This window comes from Panulirus ornatus, chromosome 11 (assembly GCF_036320965.1).
Source record: "Panulirus ornatus isolate Po-2019 chromosome 11, ASM3632096v1, whole genome shotgun sequence".
Lineage (NCBI taxonomy): Eukaryota > Metazoa > Arthropoda > Malacostraca > Decapoda > Palinuridae > Panulirus > Panulirus ornatus.
In genome coordinates, this window is record NC_092234.1 from 49,738,908 (window position 1) to 49,756,052 (window position 17,145).

The 17,145-nt window shown below is 40.6% G+C and overlaps 1 protein-coding gene across 31 annotated transcripts in view; it reads right to left on the reverse strand.

The window, feature by feature from the left end:
• Positions 1-17,145, reverse strand: part of LOC139751502 (calpain-A-like) — a 244,635-nt gene that overhangs the window by 201,007 nt on the left and 26,483 nt on the right. For 29 of the 31 annotated variants that reach the window (XM_071666965.1, XM_071666969.1, XM_071666983.1 and 26 more), the window contains exon 2: positions 2,341-2,526. In XM_071666965.1, coding sequence (XP_071523066.1) covers positions 2,341-2,372 — 32 coding nt within the window. In that variant the 5' untranslated portion in view covers positions 2,373-2,526. Of the gene's footprint in view, positions 1-2,340; positions 2,527-9,939; positions 10,086-17,145 lie in introns of those variants that run through there. The other 2 variants (XM_071666992.1, XM_071666970.1) reach the window with 2 other exon arrangements.

Below are 17,145 nucleotides of genomic sequence, written 5' to 3' on the forward strand. Positions count from 1 at the left end.
AATTCTGGGAGCCTTGAAGAATGTTTGGAAGTCGAGAACATTATCTCGGAAAGCAAAAATGAGTATGTTTGACGGAATAGTGGTTCCAACAATGTTGTATGGTTGTGAGGCGTGGGCTATGGATAGAGTTGTGCGCAGGAGGGTGGATGTGCTGGAAATGAGATGTTTGAGGACAATATGTGGTGTGAGGTGGTTTGATCGAGTAAGTAATGTAAGGGTAAGAGAGATGTGTGGAAGTAAAAAGAGTGTGGTTGAGAGAGCAGAAGAGGGTGTTTTGAAATGGTTTGGTCACATGGAGAGAATGAGTGAGGAAAGATTGACCAAGAGGATATATGTGTCAGAGGTGGAGGGAACGAGGAGAAGTGGGAGACCAAATTGGAGGTGGAAAGATGGAGTGAAAAAGATTCTGAGTGATCGGGGCCTGAACATGCAGGAGGGTGAAAGGCGTGCAAGGAATAGAGTGAATTGGAACGATGTGGTATACCGGGGTCGACGTGCTGTCAATGGATTGAACCAGGGCATGTGAAGCATCTGGGATAAACATTGGAAAGTTGCGTGGGGCTTGGATGTGGAAAGGGAGCTGTGGTTTCAGTGCATTATCACATGACAGCTAGAGACTGAATGTGAACGAATGGGGCCTTTGGTGTCTTTTCCTAGCGCTACCTCGCACACATGAGGGGGGAGGGGGTTGTTATTCCATGTGTGGCGAGGTGGCGATGGAAAACAAATAAAAGCAGACAGTGTGAATTATGTACATGTGTATATATATATATGTCTGTGTGTGTATATATATGTGTACATTGAAATGTATAGGTATGTATATTTGCGTGTGTGGACGTGTATGTCTATACATGTGTATGTGTGCGGGATGGGCCATTCTTTCGTCTGTTTCCTTGCGCTACCTCACTAACGCGGGAGACAGCGACAAAGCAAAATAAATAAATAAATAAATATGGCTGGAAACAATGAAGCCTTTTCTCATGGAACTTTTACATTTCAGAAAAATACATGATAACATTCCAATGCTCACTTCCTCCCAAGCCTTACAAGTTTCAAGATGTGGCATCACTTGTTAGCAATTAGGGAAGCAGCATAGATCCATGCAATGTCTTACAACAGGGAACTCACACCCCAAAGCTCAAGAAATAGTATGATTCTATTTAAGGTTTCTGCTATGTTACAGCACTATATTTTCACCAAGTAGTAATGGTCCCTGCATATGGGTGAGACTGTTACAAAATTCCTATCTTCCAGCAAGATATCCACACTCCAAATTCTAAAATGTGAATAGATATTCTGATGTTACTCCCAAAAATTAATCTTATATGATACAATGTGGTCGTATCACTACAACAAAATCTGGCTGAAATACAAACATATGTACACTCCATAACAAAGTTTCTATCTAATAAACTTTGAAAGTATTTCTGACTATTGTAAGTTACTCTCCAACATAAAAGGAGTTCTATGGAACATTCATGTCACCTGCTGTGCAGGACAGTCTCTGGCAGCAAGATAAAACTGGGTGGAAATGTTTTTTGGAAAATACCAAAAAATCTGTATTTAAGTTCCAAAGCCATGGATGTAATTTTTCAAAGTTCTAAGCAATATTATTCTTTAGCTAGTGGGAAACATCTCTATAATATAAAGTTTAATCAGCATATGAGACTTTCCAAAATGTGATCATGGTTAATCTTCATGTTAAAGTGCAAAGTGCTGATGACAGACATAATGATAAGGATGATGGAGAAAGCAATCCCAAGTTTCTGCCATGCTGTGCAAGTAACAAATCAAACTAGGGTAATGGGTTTTATGTTATTCAAATTTTTAGATTTTAGGAAAACTTCATAAAGTTCCATAGCCAACTGTGAAATTTGTTTCATGTTATACACGAGGATATGTTCCCACTTAAACCTCCATGTATGTGAAATATCTCATGGGAAATCTAAACTATAGTAATGGGTCAATGAGTGTTATACCATTCAATTTCTTTTTTTTTCTGGAAAGCACAACAAAAATGGACAAAGCGATCCCTATGTGTCTACCATGTTACACAGGAGACAAGAATAACATCCGAAAGAATGAGAGCATGAGAGCATGGAAAAAAAGATAAACACTTCAACTGGCAGAGGAACACACACACACACACACACACACATTAAGGTTCAGCATTACAAGAAACCATTAAAACTGATTCAGTTCAACTGTACACACATATATGACACATCATGCTCGTCTACTGTAACATACTAAGACCACCTTTTTAATAATGTCTAAAACACCAAATGGATAAGTCAGTCCATAAAGCAGGAAGTACTGCAAACTACTATGGATACTCACCGATTCCTTTCATCCTGAGCACTGTCAGACATATCCTCCAGGATGTCTTGGCCAACATTCTTCAGAAGCCAAACATGGTGCTGGTTTTTTCTTCTTTCTCACCAGGTCATAAACAATCTTCCCGCAGATTCCCTGGTAAGCTAATATCTGCTTGTCAAGCCTGTATTCTTTTTACTGAAAACAGTGCTGTCAAGGGGATAGATGAGGAACATGAGAAATAATGAGATATACAAATGCAAACAAATCTGGTGTGGTTTAAATTTCAGATAAAATCGGCATCAATATCTATACTCATATATGCTCAGTTTATTTAACAGAAGGTGCTACACTGTTAGGTTCAATTAATTTCTACACTAACATTACAAAGTTCAAAGCTTTCCTATTGAAGAGCACTTAGCGCTTCTACTTCTAGTTTCAGGCTACTTCTCTTAATTCACCTCCAATGAACTCAATTCAATCCAATGAACTAATCACCAATATCATTATTCTTGATTAAATTGTTTAGTGCTCAAACATGTATGTTGAACATGAATACATATGTTTCCTTTCATTTTCACTTTATGCTTTATGTACAAAAACAAAAAAAAGGTGATATTTGGATAGATTCTCCTATTTTGCTATTTATTCTACGTGTAACTCCAAAAAATAATTCATGGCACTTACTGAGAGTAATTACCTAATTCAAGTGCCTATAATTCTGTATGCAGTTATCAAAATTACTATAATCTAAGTTTCCACATACAGAAAAACAGAAAACTTTAAGTTTTATTCATCATACAAACTCTGACAAACAGGAAACTGGTTGGTTAAAAGTGTCTGGGATTGCATGGAAGAAGATTAAGAATCTCAAACAAGAGACTAATAAAAAGACTAAAGAAACTCTGATGCCTATGGGTGAAAAAACTGAACTGATGGAACAAATCAATAAATCTTTTTATGAGATTCGTCGGGTCTTTGCCTGGCATGGACCAGTCTCTGATGACAATTTCTCAGTTAACTACATGAACAATTGTGAGGACACTGATTACCAAAGGAAAACTGGAAGAAAACCATCCAGCAAAGAGATCTTGGTCCAGTATTTCTAAGGAGCTGAAAGAAGCATCGTTAGTGAAAATGGAGATTGAGTGGTGAACTGAAAAGAGTGGATTTGGCTAGAAGGCTAGTAACAAAAACTAAAGTAAATGAAAAAAAAGCATGTAGTCTACTCGAAACAGTAGAAAAGGGACTAGTGCCCAACCATTTGCACATGCAACCACACCAAAATCTGCTACAGAGACGGAGGTACCAGAAAAGAGCAGCATGGGAATCGATGCCCATAAAGGAAGAGGAAGTGTCCAAAAAAAAAAAAACAGGAAGCATCGCCCAAAAGAACAAAAAGAAACTACCCAATAAACAGCAGGCGAATCAATGCCCAAAACAATAGAAGAGAAAGCAGTGTCTAAAACAAGAACAAAGAAGGCATTACCCATAACAGAACCTGAGGTGGCACAGCTGAAAGCAACAGAACTTTGCTACCAACAGCGGAGGAAGTAGTGTCCAAAACACCACCATAAGAAAATGTAGGAAAACAGCTGTAGAGAAAGCAGTTCCCAAAACAGCAGCAAGAAGCAATGCTCATAACTACAGCAGGGAAAGCAGTGCCCAGAACAGTAACCAAAACCATCTGAGAAAGCAGAGCCCAAAACAGTGTCAATCTGAGAAAGCAATGTAATGTTTAATCATAAATTTTAAGTTCCAGAGTCGGTATCCGCTACGTAAGACCAAAACTATTAACACTGTCAACCTTGTAAAAATGGTTTACAACAAACGAACAATAAACAGTAGAGTACCAAATAATACTATGGGACATGAAATTACTGAATATTATTCTAAACGTCACAAGTCTTTTTTCACTTAACCAACTTAATCATCGATAAAACAGTACATGTAGATACAGCCTTAGAAAAAAAAAAAAAAAAAGGAAGCTTGTAACCACAGTAAAATTAGAACATCGTATATTTGTTCATACACCTATCTACGTGGCTGATTCTGATGAAGGTACGAAGTTTTATCAGGCCAGTGAAGGGCTGAATCTGAGAAAGAATGAGAGAGATCTAGAACTGAAGAAATGCAACATAGATTATGGGGTGTAAGAGCGAAAGCATTTTGCCAGAGAACGCTGAAGCAGGTATACCCAATTTCAAATGTGATGGCCAAAAAGAGTGGGAGTGGTGGTGGTGAGGGGGTGGTGTGGTAGCCCAGGAGGGAGGAAGTGGTGGTGTGAGGGAGGGTTTGGTTGCCTGGGAGGAAGAGAGTGGCGGTAAAAAGGGAAGGCAAGGGAGGGAGGGACGGAGTGATGGCGATGAAGGAGGGCGTGGCAGCCAGATAGGGAAGGAGTCATAGTGGTGTGGGAGGACGTGGCAGCCCTATGCAGGACAATGCATAGACGAGAGATCAAATCCACTACTTTCATTAACACAAACAGGCTATAAACGTATCAATATAGTCATGCCAGGTAAATTCAAAACACGTTTTCCGAGAAAAAAAAAAGACTATACTTTTGAATGCGTGCTGGTTGTAATTTCAAGATACAGACTTTATATCGACAATAATCGACTCAATTGTGTTTAACTCTCTCTCTCTCTCTCTCTCTCTCTCTCTCTCTCTCTCTCTCTCTCTCTCTCTGTCTCTCTCTCTCTCTGTCTGTCTGTCTCTCTCTCTCTCTCTCTCTCTCTCTCTCTCTCTCTCTCTCTCTCTCTCTCTCTCTCTCATAACGAAAGTCAGCTTTTTAAAGGAACTGCTAAAATTCCGGGTATCCATCCATCCAAAATTCATAAAAAGTACACGATAAAAGCATCCTAGAGCAGATCATGTTTCCTAAACGATAACTGCATTTTACTCCTTTAAAATTACATCAAAACTGATTCACTGGAAAAAATGCGTCGCCAAATATAACTTCGGCCAGCTTCAGAAGCTTCCTAATCGTGTTCAATTTTCTTCAATAGTCCCACTTCAGTTCCAAGCCCCTACTAAACGTACTTCTGAGCGACTCTCTCGCCAAACAAACAAACAAAAAAGGATATACAGAAGACAGTGAAACGGTGGTTCACACCGTAAAAACTAATTATCAAAATGCAAGGAAAAATAAGAAAAAAATAGTTTCTTGTGAACATTATCAGCAGAGACAAACGCCCTCTCTGACTGCCAACTGGCGCCGAGATGTAGTAACCAGACAAGATGGCTCCCGTCTCTCCTGGTAACCTTCACAATGGGAAAAACAGGTAAAGATGGAAGAACACATTGCATAGCAATGAAAAATATTTCCGGTTAGAGAACCAGAGCTCATGTCTTACTTAAAACCAAAATTAGTATACCAAACACGCAAATTCTAAACTTTAACGTCACTGCCTTTCATGTTAGTAGCAACTTAAATGTGATACTAATAGTGATGGAATATTTAAGATAAGATAATCACAATGGCGCCTTTATGGAGATACAGGTGAGAAAGGCAGCTCACTATCTGAAGCATGTGATCAAAGATTTTACAATTGACAGCTTTCATACGAAGGTAAGCCTGGTCTGTAGCAGCAGCAGGGCCTCCCGGTCAAGGCGGGGATCGATCACTGCGCCGCCGGGACCTCCACACACACACACCAGAAATAGTCTCTTTAAAAGTGAGGAAAACATGCCACGCCCACTTCCTCCTGCGGCGAATGTAGCCCAGCCCCCCTAAACCTGTCATCCACCCCCCCCCACACACACACACTATCACCTCTCCCACTTGTAACCTATTTCTCTTCCGCTCTTCTTTATTATCTCTTACTCTGTCTTAACTGATTTTTTTCACTTTCCTCTCCGCCCCAGCCATTTTCCATTCTTTCCCTCCCTCTCCCTTGATTCTTCTCTTTCTTAAACTAGTCGATTTCTCTCTTGTTCTAACCAAACCGATATTCATTTCCACTTTGCGTCACCGAAACTATTACAAAAAAGCTTTCATGTCACTCGCGGTGCCTCGCCACGTTCCCTTCGTTCTTCACCCTCCACTCTCATCTTAGTCAACTTAACTTTTTCCTTGGAGCAACCACTTCCTTCTAAGTGCTCGTGTTCACCTCTATGCTTGTCCCATACCGTTTCTAACACGTGTTTCCTAACTAATCCAATTATCAAATACCTTCCCTCACCCTTCAATCACATTCAAACATCAATTTCTTGCTTACTTCCATTCTACACACCAATTTTCGCCCATCCTGTTTTTAACACAGTACTCGCCCCGTCCAATGTTCAACACTCCTATCTTGCGCCCTTCCCCCAACTGTGCCACACACGATAAACACATACACAGTTCCCTGACTGTTTTCTGAGTCTTGCCATCTTCTAACAGTCTCATACCTTGCACCTAAACCTTTGCAAATTTTCACTTAAAATTTAAGCATGAGGAAAACACCGTTAACTTTTTAACGTAGCAAAATAGCTATCTAGGTTATCTAACTTTTGGCATTATACTTTTTTTCGATTTGTTTATAGCCTCTCTCACACGTATAACACGACACGTGAAAATAAAGAATCTTTTCCCTCGGATTAGAATCTCAATAACATCCCTGTAAGTTCAAAGGCTTCGCGCATGAAGTCAACATCTACATCTATTCTTTTTCCTCACCCAGACTAAGAGCGACATCTCTAGATGCTTCCCCCTTCCAAAACCATCATTCATATACTTCAAAGACGCCAGCCCTTAAGAAGTTCACAACGCCCCCTCCCCCGGACTTGCAAGCAGCATACATTTTTTTTTTTTTTTTTTTTGGGGGGGGGTCTTCGTCCCAACAGCCTAGCTGATAAGGCACAATTTGTAGGTACTCGTCCTATGCGCTCTGGAACTTCTCAACCGTGTGTACCCATGCTGTTTTTGATGGCAAGGTGTTGAAGAGTCTTCGGCTCCAAATGTTAAGACGTTCATTTTTTTTTTATGAATATGGTTTCTTTGGATTTCAGTGGTAGTATTTTACAGCGTCTTCAATGCCTGTCGTGACAGTAGGATGTTATTTTTGAATGTAAGGTTGGAGCCATACCTTCTACGACTCTGCACGTATTTATGATACTGCATCTTTCCCGATTGCGTTCCACGGAGTATAGCCTCCGTGTTTACCTCAAACCCTGTCATTCAAAAACAATTCACAAGCAATTCAGAAAGCCCCCGGAGTTTACTCCCCAGGCCCCGGGAGTATAGTCCCATAACTCGGAGGGGATCATTCTCAAACCCCATATAAAGTTCTCAGACACTACGCGTACAGTTACCTCACCCCAGCGTCTATGGTTACTTACATAAGGCTGCCCTTCCCTCCTCTCGCTTGGCTTGTCCGTGATTCACAACCTGATTCACTACATCTGCCATGACCTGACATGTCCTTATCTCCGTGGGTGAGTTATCTGCCTTCATCTACATGTTCAGTAACTCTCGGACCACCACCAGCACACCTGCGTGATCAATTCTCCATCTCATAGAGATTATGAATTTACGATACTGTTTCCCAGCAGATGCACCAGCCACACACCATCTGCATAGTCTTTTGCCGTCTCTCTCATGTATTCCTATAGCTTTTCCATACACTTTATATACACCTATAGCCTTCATATATACTCTGATACACCTCCTAAACTATAACTCTTTACCCTCTAACTCCCGAGGAGGGGGGAACAGCAGAGCCTGGAGAGGGAAGGTAAAAATGAAGAAAGATACAACTTTGAGAGTGTCATGATCTGTATGCACCACTCCTGCGGCCCCACGACCCCTACTACACGTTCCTCCCCTAAACATAAAACCCCAGACACCACCTCTGCATCCGGTGCAACCCCCCATCCCCCCGTCCTCTTCCTCCTCCTCCTCCCAGTACGATCGGCCGGTGTCACAGCACCAAAATAAACGCCAAGGTATGGATGGCTGTGGGGGGCCCCCCCATGGGGTGGCGGCGGTGGTGTTGGTGGTGGAGGCGGGAAGGAAGCTCGGCGTAGTGGTGGTGTTTGTGGTTGGGTCTCCAGTGGCATCTAACACCTCTTCCACAGGTCCACATTAGCGTGAGAATAAGTACGTAGTGTGGCCCTAGCATCCTGAGTATCTGAAGGTGATAATAAGATTTTTCGGTTGGTGATTGCAAATTGAAGATGACGGCGCCTCATTGACCTTGGCCTACAGACTCAACTGGACAAAATAACTCCAGTTCCTGTGGTCTACATGTGGTTCGCTTCCTGAACCGCAAGTCCTCCCTGAACCCTGTGTCCTTTTCTTTGCTGCCGCCTACACTAGCGGTACGAGTAAACAATGAACTCACTCTGCTTAAAAGAAATATCAAGTACAAAGGAATTGAGGCAATAGACTAATGGATCCCTTCCAAGATTTTTTGACAAAGGAAGAGTTGAGAAAATTATACCTTATGTGATAAGAGTAGAATGGTATACAGATGATTCGATGATAAATGGAGATAAACTTTTCATGTAACTATGGAGGGCGCAGAAATTGTTAGTCGTAGACCTGATGCGAAGTAATTATCAAATCCACCCTTAAACATATATATGATACTGCCTTTAACTACTTTAACTGGTTGGTCATTCCCTATGTGTTAACATTCCTTCTGAAGAAAAAGTACTTCGCCTCCTTCGAAGTAAAACGTTTGCCTACGAGTTAATACTACAACAATTGAAATCACGCAATCTACTCTTAAGTAGCTGCTTTGCTTCGATCAAGATTATCGAAGCCTTATGATAATTCTGAAAACCTGTATCAAGTTACCTCTTAACTTGATTAAAAAAGAGAGCTAATAAAACTGGTCCTCACGTGCCTGAGACCCATCTCATCAAAGCCACAGTGAGCCAACAATGTAAGGCCATCTACAGTGTTCTAGATCGACCTCCATACGTACTGGTCAGACAACCTGCCTTTGGAAAATGTTCCTGCCACACTGATACACGTTACTTCCTCAACGTGTCCTGACTTTTGGGGTGACACAAATATACTAACTGGCAGGTAAACAAAGAGACAGACTACCAAGGAATAATTCAAGACACAAGAAGTAGAAAACCACTAGAAAATCACAAGATGCATAAGTAGAGAAAATAATTCCTATTTTCATATGCCCATCTTGTTCCTTTTGCATTTCAGTTTTGCATATTTTTCCTCCCGTTCCTACTGATCTTACAATACCCGATGTTTCGTATTTCAGTTCGAGACGGGAACTTCCCAATCAATTTTCTAAACTTAAATTCTTTATGGTAAGACTGCTTTCTTCTTTCAATATCGGGAAAACAAGAAAAAGGAAGACTGAATGTAGAACTAAATCCAGCTATTATCCAGCTTAATCTTGAATAAATAAAGATGTTAAATTCCGATCGATACAATAGACAAAACCCAAGTCTGTTCTCTGCCTGGCAACATCTAATTAGACAAACAGGCTTCTAGATGCGATATATATATATATATATATATATATATATATATATATATATATATATATATATATATATATATACATATCATGCCAATTCTGACCAGCATCATATGAACATGTCATGATGCTGTCTCACACGAAAATGTAAACCCTGCACTTACAAAGCCAGGACTAGAAATCTTACCAGGCAAGTATCCAAGGATCCTGACTCGAATAATCTTCTCGTCACTAACACTGTTTCCTTTACAGGCCTCTTGTATGCACCTGCCTCTTTGAGAGCAAGCTCGTCCTTCACCTATCTTCTCTTAGTTTGAAAACGGTTTGCTTTACAGCGTCTGTTTGGACGAGAGTCAGTGTTGCGATATTCCTTTAGGAACTTACACACATAATATATATATATATATATATATATATATATATATATATATATATATATATATATATATATATATATATATATATCAATACCTGATACCTGTTTCTCACGGTAATAAGGCAGCGCCAGAAGCAAATGAAGAAAAGCCATATCCGCTCACATCCACTCTCTTGCTGTCACTCTTCTAAACTCTGTTACCAGCTTTTGCATTTTCTCACTCTAAAGAGCCACCAGTGCTGTATCATCAGCAAGCAACAAATGACTCACTTCCCAGGCCCTCTCCTCCCCCACAGATTGCATATACGCCCCTCTCTACAAAACTCTTGCATCCACCTCCCTAATCACACCATCCATAAACAAATTAAACAACCATGGAAACATCACCGCTACAGCGAACGGTCTAAAGGCATTTCACACACAAAAATATAATTCCGTAAACTGCGTGAGATCTTCCATAAACGTTTTAAGCTAGGATAAGTTCGGTTAGGCTACATAGGACAAGGATATATACTTTAATCACGCTAGTCGTATACTGTTTATAAACTAGTACGGGAAAATAAGCCTAATTTCTTACACCTTTCTCAGGGATCTCTGGCTTATGTTATACCCCTCAACTTATTCAAATAACATTCTTAAATCACAGTTCTTCATCTCCCATAACACCCTCTCTTGTCTACATTTTGGTTGCGGAGTTGAACATTCAGTAATCTTTTTCCTACCTTTTTTCACATTACACAAATCTTTAGGTACTCTGTATATATTCTTTAAGATACACGATAAACGACTGTAAAGAAATCAATTACCAAAAATACAATTTACACGAAACTACGTCAAAGAACAGTGCCAATGTCTGATGAACCATGAGACACAATTCAAAAGCTCAAATAAATATTTGCGTACCTATGCATTCACGGATAACTTTCTAATTAATTAAGCAGTTTTCACGAAATAAATTAGACAAACGAATGGGAAAAATAAAATACACCTGCACTCTCATCGTGCAGGCTTCCAGACCCCAAATATTTGATCCAGCATCTTCAGCTCCGTACCCCGAGGTTACCTACCACTCGCTAACACAATGGAAGCGTCAACTTTGCATGGAGCAGGTGTCGAGGTCAGAATAAATGATGGCGCTGGTCTGTAACAGCTGCAGGACACGGCCACCAACCCTTTCACGGGCCTCACTCACAGCTCCTCTCCTCCACTTCACTTCTGCTCCAATAAAGTGGGAATCTGATACGTGCTTTTCATTTAAACTAATGACACTGAAAGCATCTCCTGTATTTTATACTGGCACGAGAGTCTGAGACGTCACAATCAGTACAACTTCATCCTACTCTAAGAACGCAAGTAAATCCTATATATATATATATATATATATATATATATATATATATATATATATATATATATATATTATCCCTGGGGATAGGGGAGAAAGAATACTTCCCACGTATTCCCTGCGTGTCGTAGAAGGCGACTAAAAGGGAAGGGAGCGGGGGGCTGGAAATCCTCCCCTCTCTTTTTTAGTTTTCCTAATGAAGGAACAGAGGAGGGGGCCAAGTGAGGATATTCCCTGAAAGGCTCAGTCCTCTGGTCTTAACGCTACCTTGCTAACGCGGGAAATGGCGAATAGTATGAAATAAATATATATAACCAGACATCATGCAAGAAGTTTAATTCGGAGAACCCTACGCATCACACTTGTTTAAGCACGTAAATCATGACTAACTAGTCCAGTGTGAAGTGCGGTTTTAAGATGTCTGTACTTCCTCTGCCAGGGGTTAATAATGTCTCATCCTTGGACAAACTGTATGTCATTATATAATCTTGTGTGTTAATACTCCATAATCTGATTTTCCAAAATATCGATCAATTTGTTACATATATTTCAAGTTAGTCCCTTTGCCTATCTGCACTTTATTCCGCCTTGTTTACTTATGCAATATTTCTGTAGCCTAGGATGAACTTATGTTACATACTCCACATCTGCACATGCGTGCAAGGTGAACCGATTACAGGATAAGGAGGGGTGCGCCATAAGCCTTTATGCAACATTACACGAATGGAAGGAAAACCCTGCGGCTGTGGGTTAATCTGCGTTAGTAAAGTGGAAAATTAAATGGGCGCGCCAGGATCCACTTACCCCACTTAAGAGGATAGCTATGTTTACGCCTATTGCCCTAAATTTCCATCGACACCCACAAGCGGGCTTCTGAGGGGAGTGGATACCGTGTGAAGAACTACAGTGATAATCAGAACACAAAAGCATCATGACCCATAACCAAGGGTTCTTCCTGACAGACGGTGCCTACGTCATATCTTGGCATTGAACCAGCATGCGGACCTGAAATACACGAGTTACCTGCATAGCCTTCACGAGTAGTGATGCCGAAGATGGTGCATATTTATTTATTCTGGTGCCAAGAATAAATGAACACACACAAGTTCAAAAGATGGGGGGCGCAAGAGAAAAATATTTGTTTTCAAATTTCAACGACAAAAACAAACATGACTCCTTCTCTCATTCATATTTGAAATGAATCGAACAATTGACGAACACCTTGCTCCTGCTATACAAGGATGAGGTAAGAGTGCTACGGTGATAATCGTTTTCCACGTTAGCGATGTAGCGCCAGGGAACAGACGAAGAAAGACCCATCGACTCATAAACAAACATATACATACATACATACACATACACGTATATATATATATATATATATATATATATATATATATATATATATATATATATATATATAACTTCACTTCCAATTTTTCTCCATTCAAACTTACATCCCAATCAACTTCTCCCTCCACCATACTGAACCTAATAACCTTGCTCTAATTCACACTTACTCTTAACTTTCTCCTTTCACACACAAATTCAGTTACCAACTTCTGCAATTTCTCACTCGAATGAGCTACTAGAGCTGTATCATCGGAGAGCAAGAATTGACTCACTTCCCAGGCCCTCTCATCCCCAACAGACTGCATACTCGCCCCTCTCTCCAAAACTCTTACATTTACCTCCCTAACAACCCAATCCATAAACAAGTCAAACAACCATGAGGACATCACACACCCTTGACGCAGACCGACCTTCACTGGGAACCAATCACTCTCCTCTCTTCCTACTCATACACATGCATTATATCCTTGGTAAAAACTTTTCACGGCTTCTAGCAGCTTACCTCCCACACCATATACTCTTAAAACCTTCCACAAAGCATCTCTAATCAACCCTAACATATGCCTTCTCCAAACCCATAAATGCCAAATAGAAATCCAACTGTTTTTCCAAGTATTTCTCACACACACATTCTTCAAAGTAAACACCTGATCCACACATCCTCTACCACTTCTGAAACCACACTGCTCTTCCCCAATGTGATGCTCTGTACATGCCTTCACCCTCTCAATCAATACCCTCCCATATAATTCCCCAGGAATACTCAACAAACTTGTGCCTCTGTAGTTTGAGCACACCTTTATCACCCTTGCCTTTGTACAATGGCACAATGCACGCATTTCGCCAATCTTCAGGCACTTCACTATGAATCATAAATACAATGAATATCCTTACCAACCAATCAACAACACAGTCACTCCCTTTCTTAATAAATTCAACTGCAATAACATCCAAATCCGCCGCCTTGCCGGATTTCATCTTACGCAAAGCTTTCACTACCTCTCTCTCTTACCCAAACCATTCTCCCTGGCCCTCTCACTTCGCACACCACCCCGACCAAAACACCCTTCATCTGCCACGCTATCATCAAACAGTTGCCCGTGCCGTCTCAGCTAAAATAATGAAAAAATCAAATACAGAACAAAATATACAACCTGACCGATATCCACCACCAAAGATTACGATGCAAAGGAAGTCAACAAAAATCTATATGTTCCTAACATCTGCGTACTGTAATCGGTCCATCCAGAACGCCATTAATTTTGTTGTATAATTCTATGACTGCTGTCCAGTTCCTGGCCTTGTGCATTATATCATCTTTTGCGTCACCGCCTAATGGCAAAAGCATATCAAAATTCGCAGCTTAATGCTGTATAAATCATTCAGTCCATTTTTACATCGAATTACAACAGGAAAGCTAAAACTTCCACAGAAAACGTCCCTTTACAATATACAAAAGCTTTTCCTCCTATAGTGATGGGAATACCCTTTTACAAGATGAAAAGAATTCAATACAAAATACAAAAAATTCAGGCATTTCATGTTCATGAATTTTTCATTGGTGACATTTCAAACAGTTTAAAAGCAGGAATGTGAAAAAATATATATATTCCAACACAGTGAAGTTTCTTACAGCCTATTTGCACTGTTCTTAGCATATCTTAATTCATGACCCTGTAATTATCTGAAATAAGCCCAACATTATGCATATAATATACACCATCTCACACACATGATTCATCAAAACCAGCATTCTCGCCCACAAAAAGGGGTATGGCGCCTATCAACACCATGCATGAATCACGCTTCACATGTTACCACCGCCCAACAGGGCGTCGCGTCGTCGGCCACACCAGAGCCAACTGCTGCGCCATCAGCTCGAGCGCCTCTCCCACGACGGGTGGGAGGAACAAGGTAAAAAGAAGCGGTGGGATAAAACAAACGATTAAACTATTCTTGCTACGTTGAGACGAAGAGCTAAACAAGTAACTTTTCCGCATTAAATCATTTCGGCAAGAATTTCACAACGTAAACTACTTGAGGAAGTGACGAAAATGGCACAGGGCGGAAATTCCTAACTACCTTGTACCATGGAAACAAACTCCGCTACAATGGCTTATGAGACAACAGGAATCTAAGGCCTTTACAGAACTCCAAAACTGATAAGATCTTTGTTTAAAAGGAGCTCCACAGTCTCAGCTCATTCACCCTATGAACAGAAAAAAAAATCAAGTCAGAAGCCAAGACCTCTTTCCTTTCGGTAACACAGATACTATCCATCAAATTGCAAAAGTTTTTCCCCATTTCAGCTGCACTATGTTAATCTCATAATCCTTAAACCAAATATGGTGACTATCTAGCCAACTGGGCATGTTGTGTGACTGATTTGGTTCGGCTACAGACACGAACTTCGAAACAGCAGCAATATTTGGCTGGCAATTCAGTTGCTCAGGCAATTGTTTTCGTGGCTATGGTTACAATCGTTACCGCGACACTTGTTACTTACTGTAAGGATACGGCCATTTCCCTGACGTGGTTTCCTAGGTTGAGGACACGAACGTCGCCATGGAGATGGATGGCTAAGCTAGAGTTACGACGGTTAACACGTCGCTGGTTGGCTACGCTAAGGATAAGGTTACTACCTAAGCCACACTGCTATTGGCGGAGGTTAAGGACATGAACGTTCCTCCCATGATGGAACGCTAAGTACACGAATGTTATCACGGCGCTGGCTAGCTTGGCTACGGATATGAATATTACCATGACGCTGGTTGGCAAATCTCCAAACTGGTGCGCCTAACTATGCGCCGGCGTGACCGTGGGAGCGCGAGTGGATGACCTTGACGCACTCCCAGCCTCGTCCTTCCAGCCGGGATATTGTTGGAGGTTATGACGCCTTCAAAACACAGTCGCGCGCTTCTCACCTAAAGTTAAATCTCCGTGCTCTGCTTTTTAAATGTTGGAGGCCCGTAAACTTTACTAAGCACAAGGATTTTAAATGTAATAACTAAGACAATGAAGTAATTTTGGCTAATCTTTACGCACATCCTACGATGGCTTCAGAATTCTACCACCACAACTCGCTCTCAAACATATTTATAAAGGCTCTCCTGTGTGGACTTTCCCGCGCACTTCAAAATTTGAGCCTCTTAGCAGTCATGTGTAATTGAAAGCAGTTCTATGCGTAAAAATGAAGCAACTATGTCTATGATCACCTTAAACTCTCTTTTATGTCTTAAAACGTATTACTGTCAATTTCCAAGTGATGAACACCGAACACATAAATCACAAAAATAGCATTTATCTCTATGGCATGATAGTAGATACAAAGGTCATGCACTTTGTGTTGCTGGTAACCTTAAGTCGATATCCAACAGGTTCTTCTGCAGCGAATCATCAGTCAGCATGTCGACATTTATTTATGAAGTCTATGACCAAGCTCTTTGCAACAAAGTCACGTGCAGACTACTAAAAATAGCAAGACGATGCCAAATACTACTATATATGGAATTCACAACTTTGTGACGAGGTCCTGAGAGCAAATATTACGGGACTTGTCATATCTGGTGACCTTCCCCTTAACCGGAAATGAGGAAAATTAAACGTATAATTTGCATTGTGTAGTTCGTATACCAAAAAACGACGTAACTATTTTTTGCAACAATTTCTTCATTCAGAGTTCATTGCAGTTTCTTTACTCAGACTTTCTCTTTTAAGGATACAGTTCAGTAAATATTCTTATCATTAACTGAACTAGGTAGCTAATATTAAGAACGAAGACATATTCAAATACGCCTGCATTTGTAGTACGGGGATGAAGTTTATCAGAAACCTTATACAGTTCTATTCAGACATGTGTACCATGAAATAAATATCAGACAAACTTCAAGAGCGTATAAGAAGCATAAATAATGATTTAATGAGGTTGGAACGCAGACACCGTAATTCACTTTAGGCTACTCTTACTTGAGTGTAATCAACTATGCGAAGTCACAGACTACGCGTAGTTCATTAGAAATAATACCCAACTTTTTGTTTAGAGTGGTTGGGAAATATAACTGATCTGAAACGAAAGAAAAAAAAATCGAGAACTACAGCACTCTGCGGGCAAGTTAACCGGGATACTAGACAGACATATCGCTGAAAATCGGGACAACTGACCGATCCAGTCCCAACGATTCTGCATAGTCACTGCCTCCGCTGACGGCAACAGTTCAACTGTAGACAGGCAACCCTCTGCAGGTTATATTGCAAATAACCTTGGCATAACCCATGATATGCTTGGGTTGTTACATGCAAGCTCAAACTAGATTTTCAGG